The sequence below is a fragment of the Girardinichthys multiradiatus genome, chromosome Y (genome assembly GCF_021462225.1).
Source record: "Girardinichthys multiradiatus isolate DD_20200921_A chromosome Y, DD_fGirMul_XY1, whole genome shotgun sequence".
Taxonomy (NCBI): domain Eukaryota; kingdom Metazoa; phylum Chordata; class Actinopteri; order Cyprinodontiformes; family Goodeidae; genus Girardinichthys; species Girardinichthys multiradiatus.
Window position 1 is genome coordinate 33135537 of NC_061818.1, and position 18707 is coordinate 33154243.

Below are 18707 nucleotides of genomic sequence, written 5' to 3' on the forward strand. Positions count from 1 at the left end.
AAGCCTTACCTTGGCACCTCCAAATAATTAATATCAAAGACTTCTTTGTCTCATCTGCATCTGACCAAAAAAACGTTCTCCAGCAGGTGTCTGGCTAATCAAAGTGGGCAGCTGCACATTTAGTCGAGCTTGAAAGTGTTGATTTTTCTGGGAGATACTTCTTTCTTGGTCACCACCGTCTCCGTACAGGGTTATATTTATCAAGTGTTATGACATGCTTGAGCTTTGGTGGTTCCTGGGTTGTTCCTATAAATCTGAACCAAGTGTCTTTAACCTGTGGGTAACTTTGGGTCTTTTGAACCTTGATAAAGTGATAAGACATTTGAATGACAAGTACAAGTGTACATTATTTTAACTGATGATATAAACCCATTGAGAAATTGCGCTTAATTCATTCAAATCTACAACTTTCTTTTTTAAATCTTCTTTGAATTCCTGGAACCTTCCCATTGTTTTGAGTATTGGTCTAGTGTTTGAAGCAAGTTAATACATTCTCAAACCTTAAGCACAACTTATTTAAAATGTAGGTAAAATTCTTCACAATGCTGTGAAAAGGTATTTGCCCTCTTTCAGATTTTTTCATGAATGAACTTAAAATCTGGTTTTGCTATTTACCTAGTTATTTAATCAAACAGCTCCTTTGATCCAGTTTTTAAGCTTTTCTGACAAAGTAATGACTCCAACATGATGATCTATCTATCTATCTATCTATCTATCTATCTATCTATCTATCTATCTATCTATCTATCTATCTATCTATCTATCTATCTATCTATCTATCTATCTATCTATCTATCTATCTATCTATCTATCTATCTATCTATCTATCTATCTATCTATCTATCTATCTATCTATCTATCTATCTATCTATCTATCTATCTATCTATCTATCTATCTATCTATCTATCTATCTATCTATCTATCTATCTATGTGTGTGTGTATCTACACAGCTGAGCTATCATACCTGGTGAAGCTACAGTCGTCACCTGTTTGTGTTTCTGTACTAAATTTTACCACTGCAATTGAATGCTTCACTACCAGAAACACCGAGGATTTTTTCCGAGGCGCCTCCCACAAAAGCTGAAAGCGAAGCAGAAACTGGTATAACATGCCAAAGCAAAGGTTTGTGCGTCAGTCAGGTGTTGATTGAAACTGAAGTTCGTCTTCCTCAGGATTTATTTTGTTCTCAGCACTTACACACTTCCTGAACATGGGGTTCCTGTTGACAAAGATGATGGCTGTGTTCGGAGATAAAGGTATAACAAAAACACTTTAAATTTCTGTCTTACATTTACATGATCTGGCATATATGTTGACTAGTATTATTCAGTTGTGGTTAAGTATCTCCGTCAAATCGTTTAAGGATATGAGTTTTATGAACTTTAGCTTTAGTTATAGGTTTGTTTTTTTATTTGATTCTGAGTCCAAACGTGAAACTGCTGTTGTAACATTACTGTTGTGCTGTTAAGTACATATGACTCTGACTATCCTTATCTTATCTATATCTATATGTGCTGGAAATGGCAAATATTATGCAACAATAAACGAGCACTTTTGACCATTTGGTTTTGCTTGCAGAACACAAAGTCATCATTGTGGGTTTGGATAATGCTGGGAAAACGACAATCCTCTACCAGTAGTAAGTCATCTGACTACTTTATACAGACCTAATCTGCTCTTCCGTTATTTTTGGCCTTAGTTGAAATGTGTTTTCCCCTCACGAATACTTTCAGCCTGGCGAAGGAGGCCGTTCACACGTCACCCACCATTGGCAGCAACGTTGAAGAGATCATTGTCCGCAACACTCACTTCATGGTTTGGGACATCGGTGGGCAGGAGAGTCTGAGAGCCAGCTGGTACTCGTACTACTGCAACACAGAGGTACAGTTTTGCTGCATTTCACAGGTTGAAATGGAACACTAGAAAGAGCTATATAGTCATATTCAGGATTCGAGAAAGAAAACGAAAGCGCTAAAGCTGACTGAAGCCCTGCAGACTGCTTTTCAACGCTTCAGCTTTTAATTTACAGTTTATGGCATCGTTCTGTAATGTAACTTACTGTTAATGGTTGCCTTTCCAGATTGTCATTCTGGTTGTGGACAGCACTGACCGTGAAAGGCTGACTGTAACCAAAGAAGAGCTGCACCGAATGCTTGCACATGAGGTATTACTCCACTTTATAACTTCATTTCACTACTTTATGTTAAACCTATTTAATACATGACGCACCCCTTTATTATATAACTGCATTGTGATCACTTAATAGCTGGGTGTAAAGGTGTTTAAAAATAACATCTTAATTTAAATAAGTTTTTTTTTTTTGTGTGTTTGATGCCTAGACGTAAAACTCTTTTGTTGATTCGACGAGTTTATGTTTTCACGCCTGAAACACACCCCGGCTTTCTGCATATGACAGATTAAGTTGTGAAAGCAGAACAAGTTCTAACAACCCATGACACAACGTGATGAGGAAGTTTCCTTTGTGGCTATTTGAGTCAGCATCTTCAAATGTTCCGCTGAGGTGGCTCTTTGCTGGCCTCACTGTTGATATTTTGGAGATTTTAGTGGACATTTATAACTTTATTAAATCCCTTTTTTGGTAAACAACATTCTTCTTTTTGGATGTAGGACCTACAAAATGCAGCCATTCTTGTTCTGGCTAATAAACAAGACATAAAGGGCTCAGTGACAGCAGCAGAGATCTCTCAATGCCTCACACTTGACTCAATCACAACACACTCCTGGCATGTCCAAGCCTGCTGCGCCCTGACTGGAGAAGGGTGAGTACGGTCTCAATTTAAGGCAGTAATACCAGATTACATTTACACCACTTATTAAAACCCACTTTCCTTTCACCTTCTGCAGTCTTCCTGCCAGTCTGGACTGGATGAAATCGCACGTTGTGGCAAACTGATGCTCCCTTGACTGGATCAAACTTCTTCTTAAAAACAAAACTGAGCCAGCCCCCTGTGCTACAGAGGCTGCATTGTCAGTATGATTTACAGTGTTTTCGGGCAGTGTAATAGCATCTGAGGCAGAGCTGACTTGCCACTCTTGCTTTGTTTTTGTGTGGGAGTCAGCTTCAACACGAGCTGCTTCAATTCTCTCTTAACCTTTAGACTGAACAAACACCTAAAAGGTTTCAGGGCTGTTTTTGGTATTGTTGTTATTATTCTTAAAGATCTAATTCTTATACTGTAAGAATTAGGGTATATTAAGAGTACGATGCACTTTTCAAACTTTCTTTAGACAGATGCATAATAATCAAGTAAAACATCCTGCATACCATTATGTAGACATGAGATTTCTCTCATTTCACAGTGGGTTGCTGTGAGATAACCACTTTTTGCAATATGTACAGCCCTCTATTGGCACCCCTAGTAAAATGGAGTAATGCCTTCAAAACTTTGATTTTATTAAATCAGTTCAGTGGAGAAAAGTAATCCCATGTTTTTACAAAATTACCACTGCCCCAATTATTGGCACCCCCAAAGATTCCTGTAAATTAACTGTAATTGAAGCATTTTTTATGTACACTTTACAGAGGACCATTTCCTATTCAAAATGAGAAAGACGTGCCTTTTTAAGTAAGGTTATTGTTTGTTGATCATCATAATCAAGAAAATGGCTACAATAAAATAGCTTCTTGCCTGACTTTTCCCAAATCTACTGTTATGAGCAATAATTAAAAAACTGAAAACAGCAGAAACTGTGACTAGCAAGCCTGGTCAAGGACCGAAGTTTATCTTGCCACAACGGCCAGTCACAATGATGGTAGTGGCAGCTCACTGTTTGGAAACTGCAGCAAGGAACACCTTTTTTTCTAACTTTTGTACCCTCTATATTAGTGGTGCCAGTAGTTGTGGAAGCTGCTATAACTTTTGGGCTGTAAATGAAATGCCCTCAACTTGGTGCTGATATGATTTAAAACTAAACTTGAACAGCAAACGAATAAATAAAATGAGATATTTGTCAGCACTCGTGCATTTTAACATTTAAAAAAATGTTATCACTTCACATAAACCCTGCAACTTATACAATCATTATCTAATTTTGACCTTTGACTGTTATTTTCTGTGAGGACTTTCTTTGTGTTCTTTGCCAGAAGCTTTTTCTAAAGAAGAACACGCTAATGTTAAAAGCAACTTTTCACGCACAGTTTAGCAGCTGCCTGCTATAACAGTTAGCCTCTAATCAAATCATTTTATGTTTACACTACGAGAATGAATTCCTGTTGCCTCTACTATCTCAGTAACTCTGAAATGTTGACAAGAACAGCTTGAATCTGATGGATAAAGGTAAAATATGTATTTTATGTCACTGAATGCCAGCAGTTTTCAACTGAAGGTGTTTTTTTATATGTTTTAAAGCTCAAAGTTGTATTCTGTATATTATAGAATAAACTATTTCCTGGTTGGGAAAAGGAGCTAGCTGCTAATGAATATGACATAAGTATATATACTGTGTTTTTGTAAATTGTTTTTGGAATAAATACTAATATTGCAACTTTCAATGTGGTGTGTGTGAGTTTTGGCTCCCCCCACCACGCTTCTTGGCTTCCTTTCCACATATCAACTCAAGGCAACTTCTAGCTCCACTTTTATGGACACAAAAGTGGAGCTAGAAGTGATCTTTTCCCCACACATTAGACAACTGGACCTATCCTATTGTTTGCGTGAGTTGGCAGGACAGCACAAGTACAAAAATGTGCTGTTTGCCAGTTTTGTTTTTAATGTCTGCAACAACAACAAAATATTCCAACATAAAGGTTGGTTTTTATTTTAATAAACCTATCCACCAAATAAATAATACTCATGAACTTTTCCTAATTAACTTTCAACAGATAAAGCTCTAACATTGATCATTCGGAAGCAAGTGCTATTCTGATTACAGCTTGGTTAAATCATCGACGTGATAATTAAAACGCTGCGGAGTCATGGGAGAAATTCTGACGAAAAATGTTAAAGGGGGCATCCGGATTTGAACCGGAGACCTCTTGATCTGGAGTCAAATGCTCTACCACTGAGGTATACCCCCGCCTAGAAGCACAGTTTGGTGGCTATTTTTTAAAGTTAACATGCCCAGAAGGGAGATAAACATGTCATGATTGTAAAATATTAAAATCTACTGTGAGAGCAACACAAACAGCTAAGCTATTGGCTAGCCAGCTAGCTAGCTGCAGGGCGCTAAAGCTAGCCAGGTAAAGGGTTCATTTTTAAGAACCCACGGCAATGCCTCTTCGGCTTTAGTTCAGATTCTAAAATACTTCCAATTATCCGATTTGGACTAAGTCATGTAAAACGGAGTTTGTGATTTTTGAAGCATTTCTATGTCACCTTGGAGTTTGTGCTGAAAAACACTAAAACATAAACTGGTCAAACTTGGAATTATTCTACACCAACTGTTGAATTTCTAAAACACAATATGTAATTCATCCATCCATTGTCTTCCACCTATCAATGGTCAGGTTGCAGAGGTAATAGGTCCAGGAGGAAAACCCAGATCCCTTTCACTCTCCAGCTCATTCTGGGTATCCCAAGGAATTCCCAGACCAGAAATATAGTTCTTCCAGTGGGTTTGCCCCAGGGCCATTCCTGGAAAACTTCCAAAGGGAAGTGGCCAAGAGGCATGCTGATCAGATCCCCAAACCACCTATATTGACACCTTTCAAAGCTGAGGAGCAGTGGCTCAAGCCCCAGCTCTCCCGAGAAAACAAAGCTTCTCATCCTTTGTCTTTAACAATGAGGCCAGCCACCCTACGGGAGGTTCATTTAACCCACTTGTACTGGGATTGAGTTCTTTCCATCATGGCATCTCATGCCTCAAGGTGAGGCTTGGATAAGATGACCAGACGTCCCCGATTTCTCGGGACAGTTCCCATTTTAGAGGACATGTCCCCGGCTAAAGCTGCCCCCGGAAATGTGCCCGATTTTAGCATTTTTGTGAATGAGAATAAAAAATGTTGCACGCAGACTGTTATTTATGGAGGACCAATCCTGCCATAATTAAGATTAAATACAGAAATAAATAAATGACTCAATTAAATAACTAATGGGCTGAAAAGTGACTAGAAATATAAATTGGTGCACCATTAAATGCTATAAAATAATAAAAAGGAGATTTATTCAATAGTTGAACAATTTATCATATATATATATATATAATCCACTGTTTTTATATAAATCACAAATTTTCAAATCATATTTTTTTTCTTGAACTCAGTTTAAAATAGACCGATAGAAAGAATAGTGAAGCTAAGAGGATGGAAAGAAAGAGTGTTTGACAGAAAAAGGAAAGAAAACAGACATTACTACTACTATTACTTTATTCATTTTATTACTCTTAGGAAATGCTTACAGCATTTTCTAAGAGTGTAGATAGATACTGTCCTGCTATTACACTTTATATTTATTGTTTAATTATCAATATATATTTTAAAATAAATGAAATCATAACTGTACATATGTTTTCACTATATCTTGATAACATTTAATTATTTTAATCTCCAAGCTGGAAACGTCCTCGGATTTGATTTCAGAAATCTGGTCATTTTAGGCTTGGTACCTAGATGGACTGGTAAATGGAGACCATTGCTTTTTGCCTTTGGGCCTCATTCACCACAACTGACTGGAGAAGCGCCAGCATTACTGCTGACAAAGACCCAGTAACTCTATGCAAGACACCAAGATGCTTTAATTCCTCAGTTTGAGGTAGAGACTCACCTTCAACCCAGAGGGATCAGTCCTTTTTTCAGCTGAGAACCATGGCCTCAGGCTTAGAAGAATGGATTCTCATTCTAGTCGCCGCATACTTGGTTACAAACCACTCTAGCATGTGCAGTCTAGGTCAAATGGTCAGAAATCATATAAAGCCCACTTAATTTGCATTGGGTTTAAAGGAGAGAAACCCTCAAGGTTTAAAAAGCACTCACATTTCATTCAGTTTTAGTGTAGCTGCACCACAGCACCAAGTCAGGGAACCAGTTGGCATTACCATGAAGGAGCCTGAAGATAAATACAAATACTTTCTTCTTGCTATCCATTAAATTGATGGAGACTAGTGCTTCACTGAGACTACAGACTTAACTGACATCTTGTGGCTGAAACTGTAACTGCAACTGTGAAGTGAAGCAGAAGGCTCTTTTAACAAATAATTCATAGCTATCTAATTTAATATTGACTCTGCTCATATTTTGTCACGGACTTCAAAATAGAGAATTCACATCTTTGACTTCTTTTGCATCATCACTGGAACCTTATTGTCCTCCTGTGTAATGTTGCTGTCCTCGGTGTAGTTCAGCTGTAAAATGTTGTTTGGGCAGACAGAGAGAAATCTACTGAATTGAATGATTGCTCAGAATTGATATTTACTTCTTTTTTTTTTACCTTAAAATGAAAGCTGACACATAAAACATGGCTTGTGGCATTTCTAACTAAAAATGCTTTCTATGTGATTTCTATTTTCTATGGCTAGACAGAAAGAAAAACTGCAAAAATGTCAGTATTGATTATGCTGAACCACAAACTTTCTAACATCCAATTGAGATGCTGTAACATGACCTTAAACAAGCCATTCATGCTCAAAACCCCGCAAAGTGGCTGAATTGAAACAATTCTGCATAGAAGAGCTTGCCAGAATTCCTTCATAGCATTGCAAAGGGCTTATTGTCGGTTTTATCCACATTCTTCATGGCAGCCGTTGCCAAATGTGGCAAATTTGGGGTGCAATTACCTTTTGACATGATATGGAATATGAAATGTTATAAATAGCACTCGGTGTAAGCCAGCCTTGCTGAGTTTCATACTCCATACCAAATCTTAGATCGACTGGATTTATATCTTGTTTGGAAAGATTGAGGATTAATACTGCTGGTTGTCATATTTAAAATTTTATTACTCTGAAAGTTGCAGGGGTCCAAGGCAGCAACTACATACCCATGTTTGTAGAAAACAACTAAGAGAAAGTATGAACACCTTTCATGAAGGTGATTTTTGTTTAATGTGTTTATTGTAGTCATCTCTGCTGCATCCCGAAAGCATCCCAGAGGAGAGAAAAGGGGTGTAGTTAGTGAGTAGAAACTGGCTGGTGTCTGAAGCGAGTGAGATTCAGAGGGACAAAGGAGACAGCAGTGGGTGGAAGCAGGCTGAAATCTGTTTTTGTAAAGAAAGGAAAGAAAGAAGTGGAGACAGAATTTTATGTTTTTGCAGGCGAACCTTAAGATGTGGTCCAGTTTGATGATGCTGTTTCTTTGTCTCTCCCAAACAGAGCCAGTCAAAGTCTGGGATCAGCAGCGGACAGGTGAGCTGTGGATATTTTTATCTTTTACACACCGAAATCCTCTTTAGTTTAGTTTAGTTTTAAAAACAGGGCAACTGATATTAATCAACATTAACCTGAGATTGTAGCCAGGTGACTAATTTCTATCTCTAGTCCCATGAGCAGGTTGGTGTCAAAGAGATTAAAAAAAATATTAGCAAAAAAGATAAGCAGACACAATACTGCTTATAATGTGATGTTATTTGTCTTCATTATAGAAATTTTAAATGTTGTAAAGCTGTGTAATGAATTGTAGTCACAGCTTTTTCTCATCAGTTCTAAATTTTTGGGTAAGTTAACATCTCTGGTGTAACTTTTGTCCATTGAAATGTGCTTTAAACCACAAAACTTCAGTAGTATCCTAATAAAGGGGCAAATTGGCATGCCTTGCATTTTTCTCTTTTATACACAAAATTGAATGAACAAGTTTACAATAAAGTGTACAATAAAATGAAGTCTTCCCCACAAGCATGCAACTAAGTCTAAGCAACAACCCACAGTCTGTCGCATGTTTAAAATTAGATTTGGACCTGCTTTTCTTTTTGCCACTCTGCTGCAGTCTGGCAGAGAAAGAAAAATACTTATTTACTGCTGTTCTTCAACTGAAAAGTTTTGATTCATGTAAGAATTGGGGAAACAGAAAGAAGATCTTGCCTGTTTTTTTCTCCTGTTATACAGGTCCTTCTCAAAATATTAGCATATTGTGATAAAGTTCATTATTTTCCATAATGTAATGATGAAAATTTAACATTCATATATTTTAGATTCATTGCACACTAACTGAAATATTTCAGGTCTTTTATTGTCTTAATACGGATGATTTTGGCATACAGCTCATGAAAACCCAAAATTCCTATCTCACAAAATTAGCATATTTCATCCGACCAATATAAGAAAAGTGTTTTTAATACAAAAAACGTCAGCCTTCAAATAATCATGTACAGTTATGCACTCAATACTTGGTCGGGAATCCTTTTGCAGAAATGACTGCTTCAATGCGGCGTGGCATGGAGGCAATCAGCCTGTGGCACTGCTGAGGTCTTATGGAGGCCCAGGATGCTTCGATAGCGGCCTTTAGCTCATCCAGAGTGTTGGGTCTTGAGTCTCTCAACGTTCTCTTCACAATATCCCACAGATTCTCTATGGGGTTCAGGTCAGGAGAGTTGGCAGGCCAATTGAGCACAGTGATACCATGGTCAGTAAACCATTTACCAGTGGTTTTGGCACTGTGAGCAGGTGCCAGGTCGTGCTGAAAAATGAAATCTTCATCTCCATAAAGCTTTTCAGCAGATGGAAGCATGAAGTGCTCCAAAATCTCCTGATAGCTAGCTGCATTGACCCTGCCCTTGATAAAACACAGTGGACCAACACCAGCAGCTGACACGGCACCCCAGACCATCACTGACTGTGGGTACTTGACACTGGACTTCTGGCATTTTGGCATTTCCTTCTCCCCAGTCTTCCTCCAGACTCTGGCACCTTGATTTCCGAATGACATGCAGAATTTGCTTTCATCCGAAAAAAGTACTTTGGACCAATGAGCAACAGTCCAGTGCTGCTTCTCTGTAACCCAGGTCTGGGGAATGCGGCACCTGTAGCCCATTTCCTGCACACGCCTGTGCACGGTGGTTCTGGATGTTTCTACTCCAGACTCAGTCCACTGCTTCCGCAGGTCCCCCAAGGTCTGGAATCGGCCCTTCTCCACAATCTTCCTCAGGGTCCGGTCAACTCTTCTCGTTGTGCAGCGTTTTCTGTCACACTTTTTCCTTCCCACAGACTTCCCACTGAGGTGCCTTGATACAGCACTCTGGGAACAGCCTATTCGTTCAGAAATTTCTTTCTGTGTCTTACCCTCTTGCTTGAGGGTGTCAATAGTGGCCTTCTGGACAGCAGTCAGGTCAGCAGTCTTACCCATGATTGGGGTTTTGAGTGATGAACCAGGCTGGGAGTTTTAAAGGCCTCAGGAATCTTTTGCAGGTGTTTAGAGTTAACTCGTTGATTCAGATGATTAGGTTCATAGCTCGTTTAGAGACCCTTTTAATGATATGCTAATTTTGTGAGATAGGAATTTTGGGTTTTCATGAGCTGTATGCCAAAATCATCCGTATTAAGACAATAAAAGACCTGAAATATTTCAGTTAGTGTGCAATGAATCTAAAATATATGAATGTTAAATTTTCATCATGACATTATGGAAAATAATGAACTTTATCACAATATGCTAATTTTTTGAGAAGGACCTGTAATTGAATCAGTGATTTCAGATAGGAAAAAGCTGTCTGTGATGAGGGCAAAATGTTTTAGACAGAGTTCAGCTGAAGTGCTGTTTCGTTAAGATAATGTGACAAATTACAACTGAGATCATGGAAGTTCTTCAGCATCAGGAAATGTGTTGCAAATTAAAATAGAGAGTTTGCAGGAGGTGCTTGCAACATAAGAGGCCAGCTTTCAGTACTGACCCAACATAATTCCCCTTTTTTCTGTATTTCTGCTCTATCTTCTTTGGCATTGAACTCTTTACACAGTTCTCTTTTTAAAAAACGACTTTGATCCCAAGAGAGCTGTTGACGCCATCTTGACCAGAAAAACAAGGAAAAACAAGGAAACTCAAGCTGAAAATAAATGGTGCACCCTGTTATGACCTCAGATTTTGGCCTTCTGTCTTTGTCCTGCTTAGAAGTTGCCTAAACAAGGGGTTTGAAAGTGATCAAAACATTTTAGAATCAGGCAGTAATCAAAAATAACATTGTTTTGTAAAGCTAAACCAATTATATGATGTTATTGTCAGTTAGTCCAGTATCTGGGCTTGTGGAAGAAGTTTTGTCCAAGCTGAAAACTGACCTGTTACGGGAAACATACATGTGATTTGGTGGGGGAATGATAACAACGAAAGGAGTGAAACATATCTTATAAAACTGTGTTTGTTTGAAAAATTGTTTTGAGCTGAACTCACTGAACTCATTCATTTCTCTAATTGGACAATGAAAAGCAGAATGTGCAGTCTTCTCTAAGCTGAGAGCTGGATAGATGAGGATAAGTGAGAAAAGCACATGTTTCACCTCGAGAAGATTTGTCTTAATAAGAGGTGTGTGATGAATTTTATTTGGCTCTGTTTAAGATTCATTGTCTCCTTTGAATTCATTAAAATGTGGTCATTTTTGCTGTGGTGTGTGAGCAGATTGCTAGCTGTCCAAAAAACACATCGATGGCAGGAGCAGGAACATCGTTTTCAGGATTTAATCTGAATCTAATTGAAGCCAAAGATGTCAGAAAAAAGTGACATAATTTAGGTAAAAACTATTTTGGTGAAGAGCAATTTAAGAAATGTAATTCAGCAGACGTCGTTGAGAAGAACTATAGATGTTTAGTGTGGTTGATGTGTGGGACTTGATGCCAACTCCTCTGGCCTTTGCTCAGGAAGGGTGCGTCCACTCTGACCACACTAAGCTCGCCATGCACAGAAAAAGGCAGCTAAACGTTGAGGTTTGGTTGCTCCTGAAAGAGCAGGCAAAGGTCAGTTTTCGGGCCAAAGCATCTGTTCTTTTATTGCTTTAAACGTGTTCGTCATTTGTTTTTTTAACTTAGTGGACTTTTCCACCAGCTCCTGATCCTATACATTTTTCAGCAACTTTTACATTTTGAAAGAGATTTTGTAGTCCAAACCTCACCTATATTCTTTATGCGCTGTGTGTTTACAAAGAAATTAATTTTTTTTTTAAATTTGGTACATCCAAGCTTTCTACAGAAGCAGCCTTAAATAAAGATTGTAACATTTGTTAAAGGCATCCAGGGTGAAATGAATATAAGAGTTCCATTTGTTTTTAAAAACAAGAATTCGGATTTCAAGTTTGAATTTATGATAGATTTTCTCTAATCTGCAGAGGTTTAAAATTAGGTTTAATAATGAGCTCTGAAAAAGTATTTGCATTTGCGTTTAAAATCACTGCAGCTGTGTAATAGATCCACCCTCCCAAGAAGAATGGTTCAAATAAATCAGGGGTGTCCAAGGTTTGGTCCAGGGGCCATATGAGGCTCTTGGAATAATTGTGTGTGGCCCACGACCGCTTTTCAAGAATGATACAAATTTGGCCCTCTGGCAAACGAAGCTAATAGCAAGTGGACACTTTTGGTAATTTTTTAGGATGAGATGTTCCATTGCTAGTTTCTATCTTCATAAATGGAAAAATATTTGGTAAAACACAAAGTATTTTTCTTTAATTTGCCATGTTGGTTTTGTTTTGTTTTTTTGCTTTTATTCTATTTTAACAGTAATCCGGGCTAAAATCATCCAGCGACTTTTTACTCATAAAAAACTCAGGCCAGGCCCATTTATTGAACTTAACTAAATACAGCAAAGCTTTTAGAAGAAAGTTCTCATTTTTGTTACTGGGAATAAACTAAAAACATTACATAGACCAAGAAAAATAGAAAGCATTTGACCCAAAAAGTTAAAATACTGTACGTTCATGAAGGCTAATGTCTGAAATCCTTTCTCAAAACTACAATTTTTTTTTTCTTTTTTACTTTGTTTCATTGAAATATTACATATTTAATTTATTGCTAAGAAGGTAAAAAGAAAACAGTTCATAATAAAATTAATTTTCAATTTAATCGGAAAAAAGGCAAAACATGCAATCACCTCTTTTAGAAGATATTTAGTCACCTAATATGTTTTGTAGAAAGAAAAACAATGTTGTGTCACCAACTGATGTAGAACATTTAGGTTCTTTACATAAGCTTTCTAAAGCCTAAATAAATAAATTGACTATATTTGTTAGAGAAAAAAGAGGAGATAGCTGTGAGATCATCATTATAGTTAGCATTTTTAAAATCTAATCTTTGGCAAGTTTTTCCTATTGAAATTAGTCTGTAGTCTACATTAAGAGGAAATGATCCTAAAGCATTTGTTTTAATGGAATACGCACCATAAACATGATGCCTGGAAAAACCAGGAACATCCCCACAATCACTGATGAATCTGAATGTCACTTCAAGGAGCAGAGGAGTTGGCGGTCATCGCATCTACATTAACAGGTGTTCGTTAAAATCTTTCACTCTTTCTTTCAAGAGTTGTTTCGTCTAAATTAGGTACAATTCCTGCACTCTTCCCTCAAAGAAGAATGGATGTTCAAATGAAATCTTGACACTGAGTCACCTCAATAGTATTCTGTTGCTTTATCCCAGTAGTGTGTGATTTTCTGAGTTAAGTGTCGATACTATGATGTAGCCGTTAAAATGCGTTAAAAAGAGCAACTTTTACATGAGACATCAGCAGGAAGTTGCAACTTTCTTTTATTTTCGTCGATATTTAAGTTCACATTCTTTGTTAAATCCTACCAGCATCAGCAAGCAGAGGTATTTGCAATACGTAACTTTAAAATCTTCACATTAAATATGTGCAGTTTGTGAGACTTCATCTGCCCCCCATTAAAATGAGACTTCCCTGTCCCCCCCTTACCAAATAGATGTCCCGTCAGCGTAGATCCGCTGACCTAGAATCACGTCTAGATTTATAGTGATATAATTGGCAGCCACAAATGATCTGACACACCACACAGGAGAACATATTCCAACAACCTATTAGGTCAAGGAATATGGACTATGGCTTTAAACTAATTATAAAGTAGTTTTGATAAGTGTGGAAGATATTTGCTAGCAGACTGATGCTTTAAGTCACTTTAATGGCCCATAGAGGGTGAAATAGAGAATAACAAGCCCGGACATGCCCCCCTTATAGAACTGAAAAGCTGTTTGGTTAAAGAGCTCCAGCTGTTTGTTTATAAAAAATATTTGGCTTATAAGGAAGTCAGCTTAAATTACTTTCTGTTAAAGGTAGATTACAGCTAAACTGAACTAAGAGTGAATTTCTTTTTTAGACATCCCAATAACTTGACCTATTGAGAAAAAAGAGGGAGTCAGTCTTATCTGAACACAAGAAAGTCCTAAAATGGACTAAATGCCATGCAATATGTGGTAAAATACTCAATAGTAACATCAGAAATACTATAAAATACCAACTTTTGAAAAACAGTCCCAAGCTGGAATATAATCAGATATAACTCCCCACTTCTGTATGAAATAAGGCTTTAAGCTATGTAACAATTTAACTCGTTTTTTTTTTATATCCGGATTTCATTCTTCAGTATTTTTCCTACATTAATGTGGCTACATCTTAAAAAGTGAAAGTAAATTGAATGGAGCATCACAGTACCTAAAAACTGACTTTAAAGTGGCCTTGGACTGCATTTTCTTCGGAATTTCCCATAAATTACAAAATGGCGACATTTTGGTCCACATTTCCAGCTAAACTGATACTTTCCCTGTTTTATCACTTGAGCTTCTGCACACATGCGAGCCCATTTTCCAGCTTCAACCTTCATGCAACTTTGCGCTAGCTGTGTGAACTAGCCGTGAAAAGTCCTGCAAAAGCAAGAAACAACAGTTAAACTATGGCTGACTCTTTTTTTTTTTAAAGTGTGTTTGAGCACAGGTCTCCTAACCGGACACCGGTTGGTCCGGCAGGGTCACCTCACTCAGTTTTAATCTGCTCAGAGAGACTCCCGTACTAGGAAAAAACCCACGGAGCAGCAGAGGCTAACTCTTCGCGGCAGCCGGGCTGACCACGGTAAAAATACCCCGGGGTTTCAGGGAGGAAGCTGAGCACCACAGGGTGATTTCCTGGCTTTTTTCCCCCATTAACGCGCCTGCTAACATCCTCCTGTAATCTGCTGAAAGCCTGGAACGAAAAAACAGCAAATGTGGAGTACAGGAAGTGACCCTCACTTAGGGTTAGACGAGACACCCCGCGGAAATTCAGCGCCGCCTTGGATTTATATAGGCCGTTGAATTACGTCACTACGGCGTTCCGTAAGGCAAACAAAAAACAAAAACCGAACATAACTGTTTCTAAGTTTGGAGCCAGGTTCTTGATATTGCAATGATATTGTTTTTTTTTTTTGTTTTTTTTGTCAACTGATTTAAGTATTCTTGGATGTTTAGGTGTTTTTTTATATAAACTCTTACTGTTAAAGTGAATAACTGAACAGTAAATACTTCTCTGTGAGGCAAAACAATGTTTTGTATAAATAGTTAAGGAAGTTAGAATCAATATCAGTGTCTGTGTTCATATCGATGTCCTGTAAATGTTGTTAAGTTGTCCCATAATCAGATGACTGTGATTACCTTGTGTTGCTCCTTCCATCCTTCCATCACTTGAGTTTGTTCAGTTCTTTCAAATGATCAGCACTTTAGCTTCATCATGTGAAACATCCAGTTTAGCAGGTAGAGGCTCATGTGGCTTGGATTTTATTAGTGTTGTTTTCTAAGAAAGTGTGCATTTCTGACAAAGGCCACAATTATTGTATATTAAGGTCAAGTATCAAATCGGACCTCATTGATTAAGTAAAATAATTTACCCATCAGGATTAATTTTTGATAGATACGGAACTGATCAGTTTAATTAATGAAATTTAAAAAATTTGAATTACATAAATATTACTGACTAACTTTAACAATTGCTGCGTTTTCAGTTCCACTGTTTGTGAGTCTTAATCTCTTTCCTAAACGGTCTGAAGGCCTCAGTTAGCATGTTAGAAATTACGTTTTATTACTGTCAAAAAAGACTAAACAAGAATTTATTGTTTTGAAAGGTTGTTAGGAAAAAGCCTCTTCTTTTTGAAAATGTGTGTTCATGTTTGCAAAGTTGCACAAAAATGAAACACCAGACTTCTGTAACCAAATTTTTTAGACAGATGAGACCAATGCAGATATTTTGGAGAAAAAACTATTCACATTAGCACAAACATCTCATACAAACTGTCAAGCATGGAGGTGGACAAGTGATGATTTGGGGTTATTTTGCCGCCACAGATCTTGGAGATATTGTAGCCATTGATCAAGGATGAACTCTTCTGTATACCAAAGTATTTTGACTGAGTCAAGTGTAACATCATCTGTCCAACAGCTGAAGCTTGGCCCACACAGGAACATCAACAGAGTTGTGGAAAAATGACGATTGGGACCACAACAAACTGAGAGATAGATAAAGTCATATAGAAAGTGATTATGTTATATTATTGCTGCTAAAGGTTTTTATTTAAAAATAAGGTCCTCCCGGAATGAAGGGGACCACTTCCTGGGTCTGGGGTCTGGTTGCCCCTCCGGGGTATTGGTACCTGGACCTGGGAGTATAGAGTATTTATGGGGAGTGTGAGTGAGTGTATGACGTTCATTGTTTACGTTTGGTGTGTGCGTGTGTGTGTTTTTATGTGTACGCCTGAGAATGGGAATGTGTGCCTGTTTTTGTGTCAGGTTGGGTGTTGGGCTGCTCCCTCTCTTGGATCAGCTAAGGCCCCCCCATCAGATGTGGTGCCTATTTCCTCCCCACCGGTGGCTGGTGTCTCTGCCTGCTGGTGTATTGGTGGTTTTCGGTGTCTGGGACTGGGTGCTTCGGTGTGTGCCGTCCCGCTCCCGGTGGCAGCTTGCCTGGACCTGGGCCTGGGACCCCTGGCTCTGTGGAGCCTCTGCTTGTTGGGTGATGTGTCCCGGGGTCTTGGGTATCTGAGTGCATGGCTGGATCTGCTTCGCTGTAGACAGCTCCTGGCACAGGCTGGGGGCTCATCACTGCAGCTTCCTGGGGCTTCTGCACTGTGGCTGCTGGGTGGTTCCTCTGGGGCTGTCTTCTGTTCTTCTCTGGGGGGGTTGTGGTAGCTCCAGCAGTGGTCCACCCAGGGTTCCCATGCTTTGGTCGGCTTTTGGATGTCTGTGGCTCAGATCTCCTTTGTCACACTCTCTATTGCATATTTTTACGGAGAAACCTTATATACACAAGCGCGTTCACAGTTACACCCAAAGGTGTTTAGATTCAGGTGTTAACAGATACACAAATGTTCTACATTGAGATAAATTGACCACTAAATACATCTTGCATGCATTAGTCCCGTGCACTTTTCGGTAAAATTGTTGTTGTTTTATATGTTTCTGTAGGTGTAGACGTAATCTTCCCGTATCTTGTATGCTCTTCACATTTTATGTCCTCTAGTCTTTTCTCTTTCTCTCCCTTTTTCCTTTTCGCCCCACCTCTATCTTTCTTGCTTCTTTTTTTGTTTCTGTCTCGATGTTCATTGCAATTGAAAGGACCCCAAAGCAGTTTCTAATAAAGTATTTTTCATATATATCAACCGGAGCATTTATAGCGTTAGCCGTAACTTGTGAAATTAAATCTGTTGGGCTTCTTTTTGGCACTCAGACAGCAATTCTGAGTGCCACTCTACCAGACAGGACACATAAAAAAATAAAAAATAACATAAAATTAAAAAATAAGGTCCTTCTGGAATCTGTTGTGTTCTTTGCCCACTTGTGGTGTGATTTAAATAACTTTAGCAGTACGTAAATCCAAGATCATTTTTATTATTGTCCTAATATATAAGAATCAAAAACCACAATCCATATAAATTCTTTTCACCCTGACCATATTTTCAATTTTCACAAATTTGTATTATCCCCACTGAGAAAGCCCCTGATAAGCCTTTCCAGTGGTGCTTGTATATAATCATTGTCAAAATTACCACTTTGCACCACCGTAAAGGCTTTTTTTATACAGCTGCATAAAGTTGAGGTTGTGCAAGGACAAAATGTCTACACATCAAAATCAAATAATGAGGATAAATATACCAGCAGAACATGAATTTTCCACACAGCAAGTAAAAACAGAGCACAGTGCAGAAATAAACTTTTAACATGAGCCAAGCTTGAGTGGCTTCAAAGAGGGCAAGTTGTCAATTAAAACACCCAAAAGTTTAAAACAAAGCCTACCTACCCTAGTTTGCTTACCAGATATGGTCAGCTCTGATTGCAGGGTTTGACAACACATTCAAAGCAGAAGAAAAATATTGTTGTATGGTTTCAACAAATCGCTTTTACTGACAAAGCCAAGGCAGACAAATTCAAAGGAACATTTTAATTTCTCACAAGACTCACTGTCTGAGCACAAAACCACAGCATTGTAAACATCTGATTTTAGAGCTGCAGTAAAACTGGCATATTCATTTGTTTCTTTTGTTGAAATGCTCCTTGTAATTCAAAATGCATTTTTCTGACAAAAAAGAACTAATTCACACTATTCCTACCAGATGGCTCCTACAGTGTAATCCCACAGCAGCGTGAAGCGTTAACTGCTGGCTACAGAGACCGAAGATCTTTTTTGGGCAGGACAAGCAGGACAGTTCTGGGTGGAGGACTCACTATCAACACATTGCCAAACAACATGACACATGTAGTGGTGAGTGCTAACCCACATTGTTTCTTCTCACTGTAAATATTTAAGGCATGTAATAGTACTTTGGTTTGTAACCTGATGTATTTGTTTTAGTTGAGGTCAAACAGTGCCCT

General features: G+C 38.2%; 2 protein-coding genes and 1 non-coding gene across 4 annotated transcripts in view; 2 read left to right on the forward strand and 1 right to left on the reverse strand.

Annotated features, from left to right (window-relative positions):
• The first annotated feature begins 1081 nt into the window (after positions 1–1081).
• Positions 1082–4515, forward strand: LOC124864611 (ADP-ribosylation factor-like protein 5B). The gene is made up of 6 exons (XM_047359459.1): positions 1082–1258; positions 1581–1641; positions 1736–1883; positions 2083–2166; positions 2631–2782; positions 2868–4515. The coding sequence occupies exons 1-6, from the start codon at positions 1213–1215 to the stop codon at positions 2914–2916; spliced, it is 540 nt and encodes a 179-aa protein (XP_047215415.1). The 5' UTR covers positions 1082–1212; the 3' UTR covers positions 2917–4515.
• Positions 4516–4967: 452 nt separating this feature from the next.
• Positions 4968–5039, reverse strand: trnaw-cca. The gene has a single exon. It is a non-coding gene; the product is annotated as a tRNA-Trp (tRNA).
• Positions 5040–8137: 3098 nt separating this feature from the next.
• LOC124864817 (plexin domain-containing protein 1-like) overlaps positions 8138–18707 on the forward strand; it is a 34897-nt gene continuing 24327 nt past the window's right edge. For both annotated transcript variants that reach the window (XM_047359748.1, XM_047359749.1), the window contains exons 1-2: positions 8138–8300; positions 18449–18597. In XM_047359748.1, coding sequence (XP_047215704.1) covers positions 8198–8300; positions 18449–18597 — 252 coding nt within the window. In that variant the 5' untranslated portion in view covers positions 8138–8197. The remainder of the gene's footprint in view (positions 8301–18448; positions 18598–18707) is intronic.

Coding starts and splice junctions, on each gene's coding strand:
- LOC124864611 (XM_047359459.1), top strand. CDS start 1,213: ATGGGGTTCCTGTTGACAAAGATGATGGCTGTGTTCGGAGATAAAG. Junction 1,642..1,735: donor ACGACAATCCTCTACCAGTA/GTAAGTCATCTG, acceptor GAATACTTTCAG/CCTGGCGAAGGAGGCCGTTC. Junction 1,884..2,082: donor CGTACTACTGCAACACAGAG/GTACAGTTTTGC, acceptor TTGCCTTTCCAG/ATTGTCATTCTGGTTGTGGA.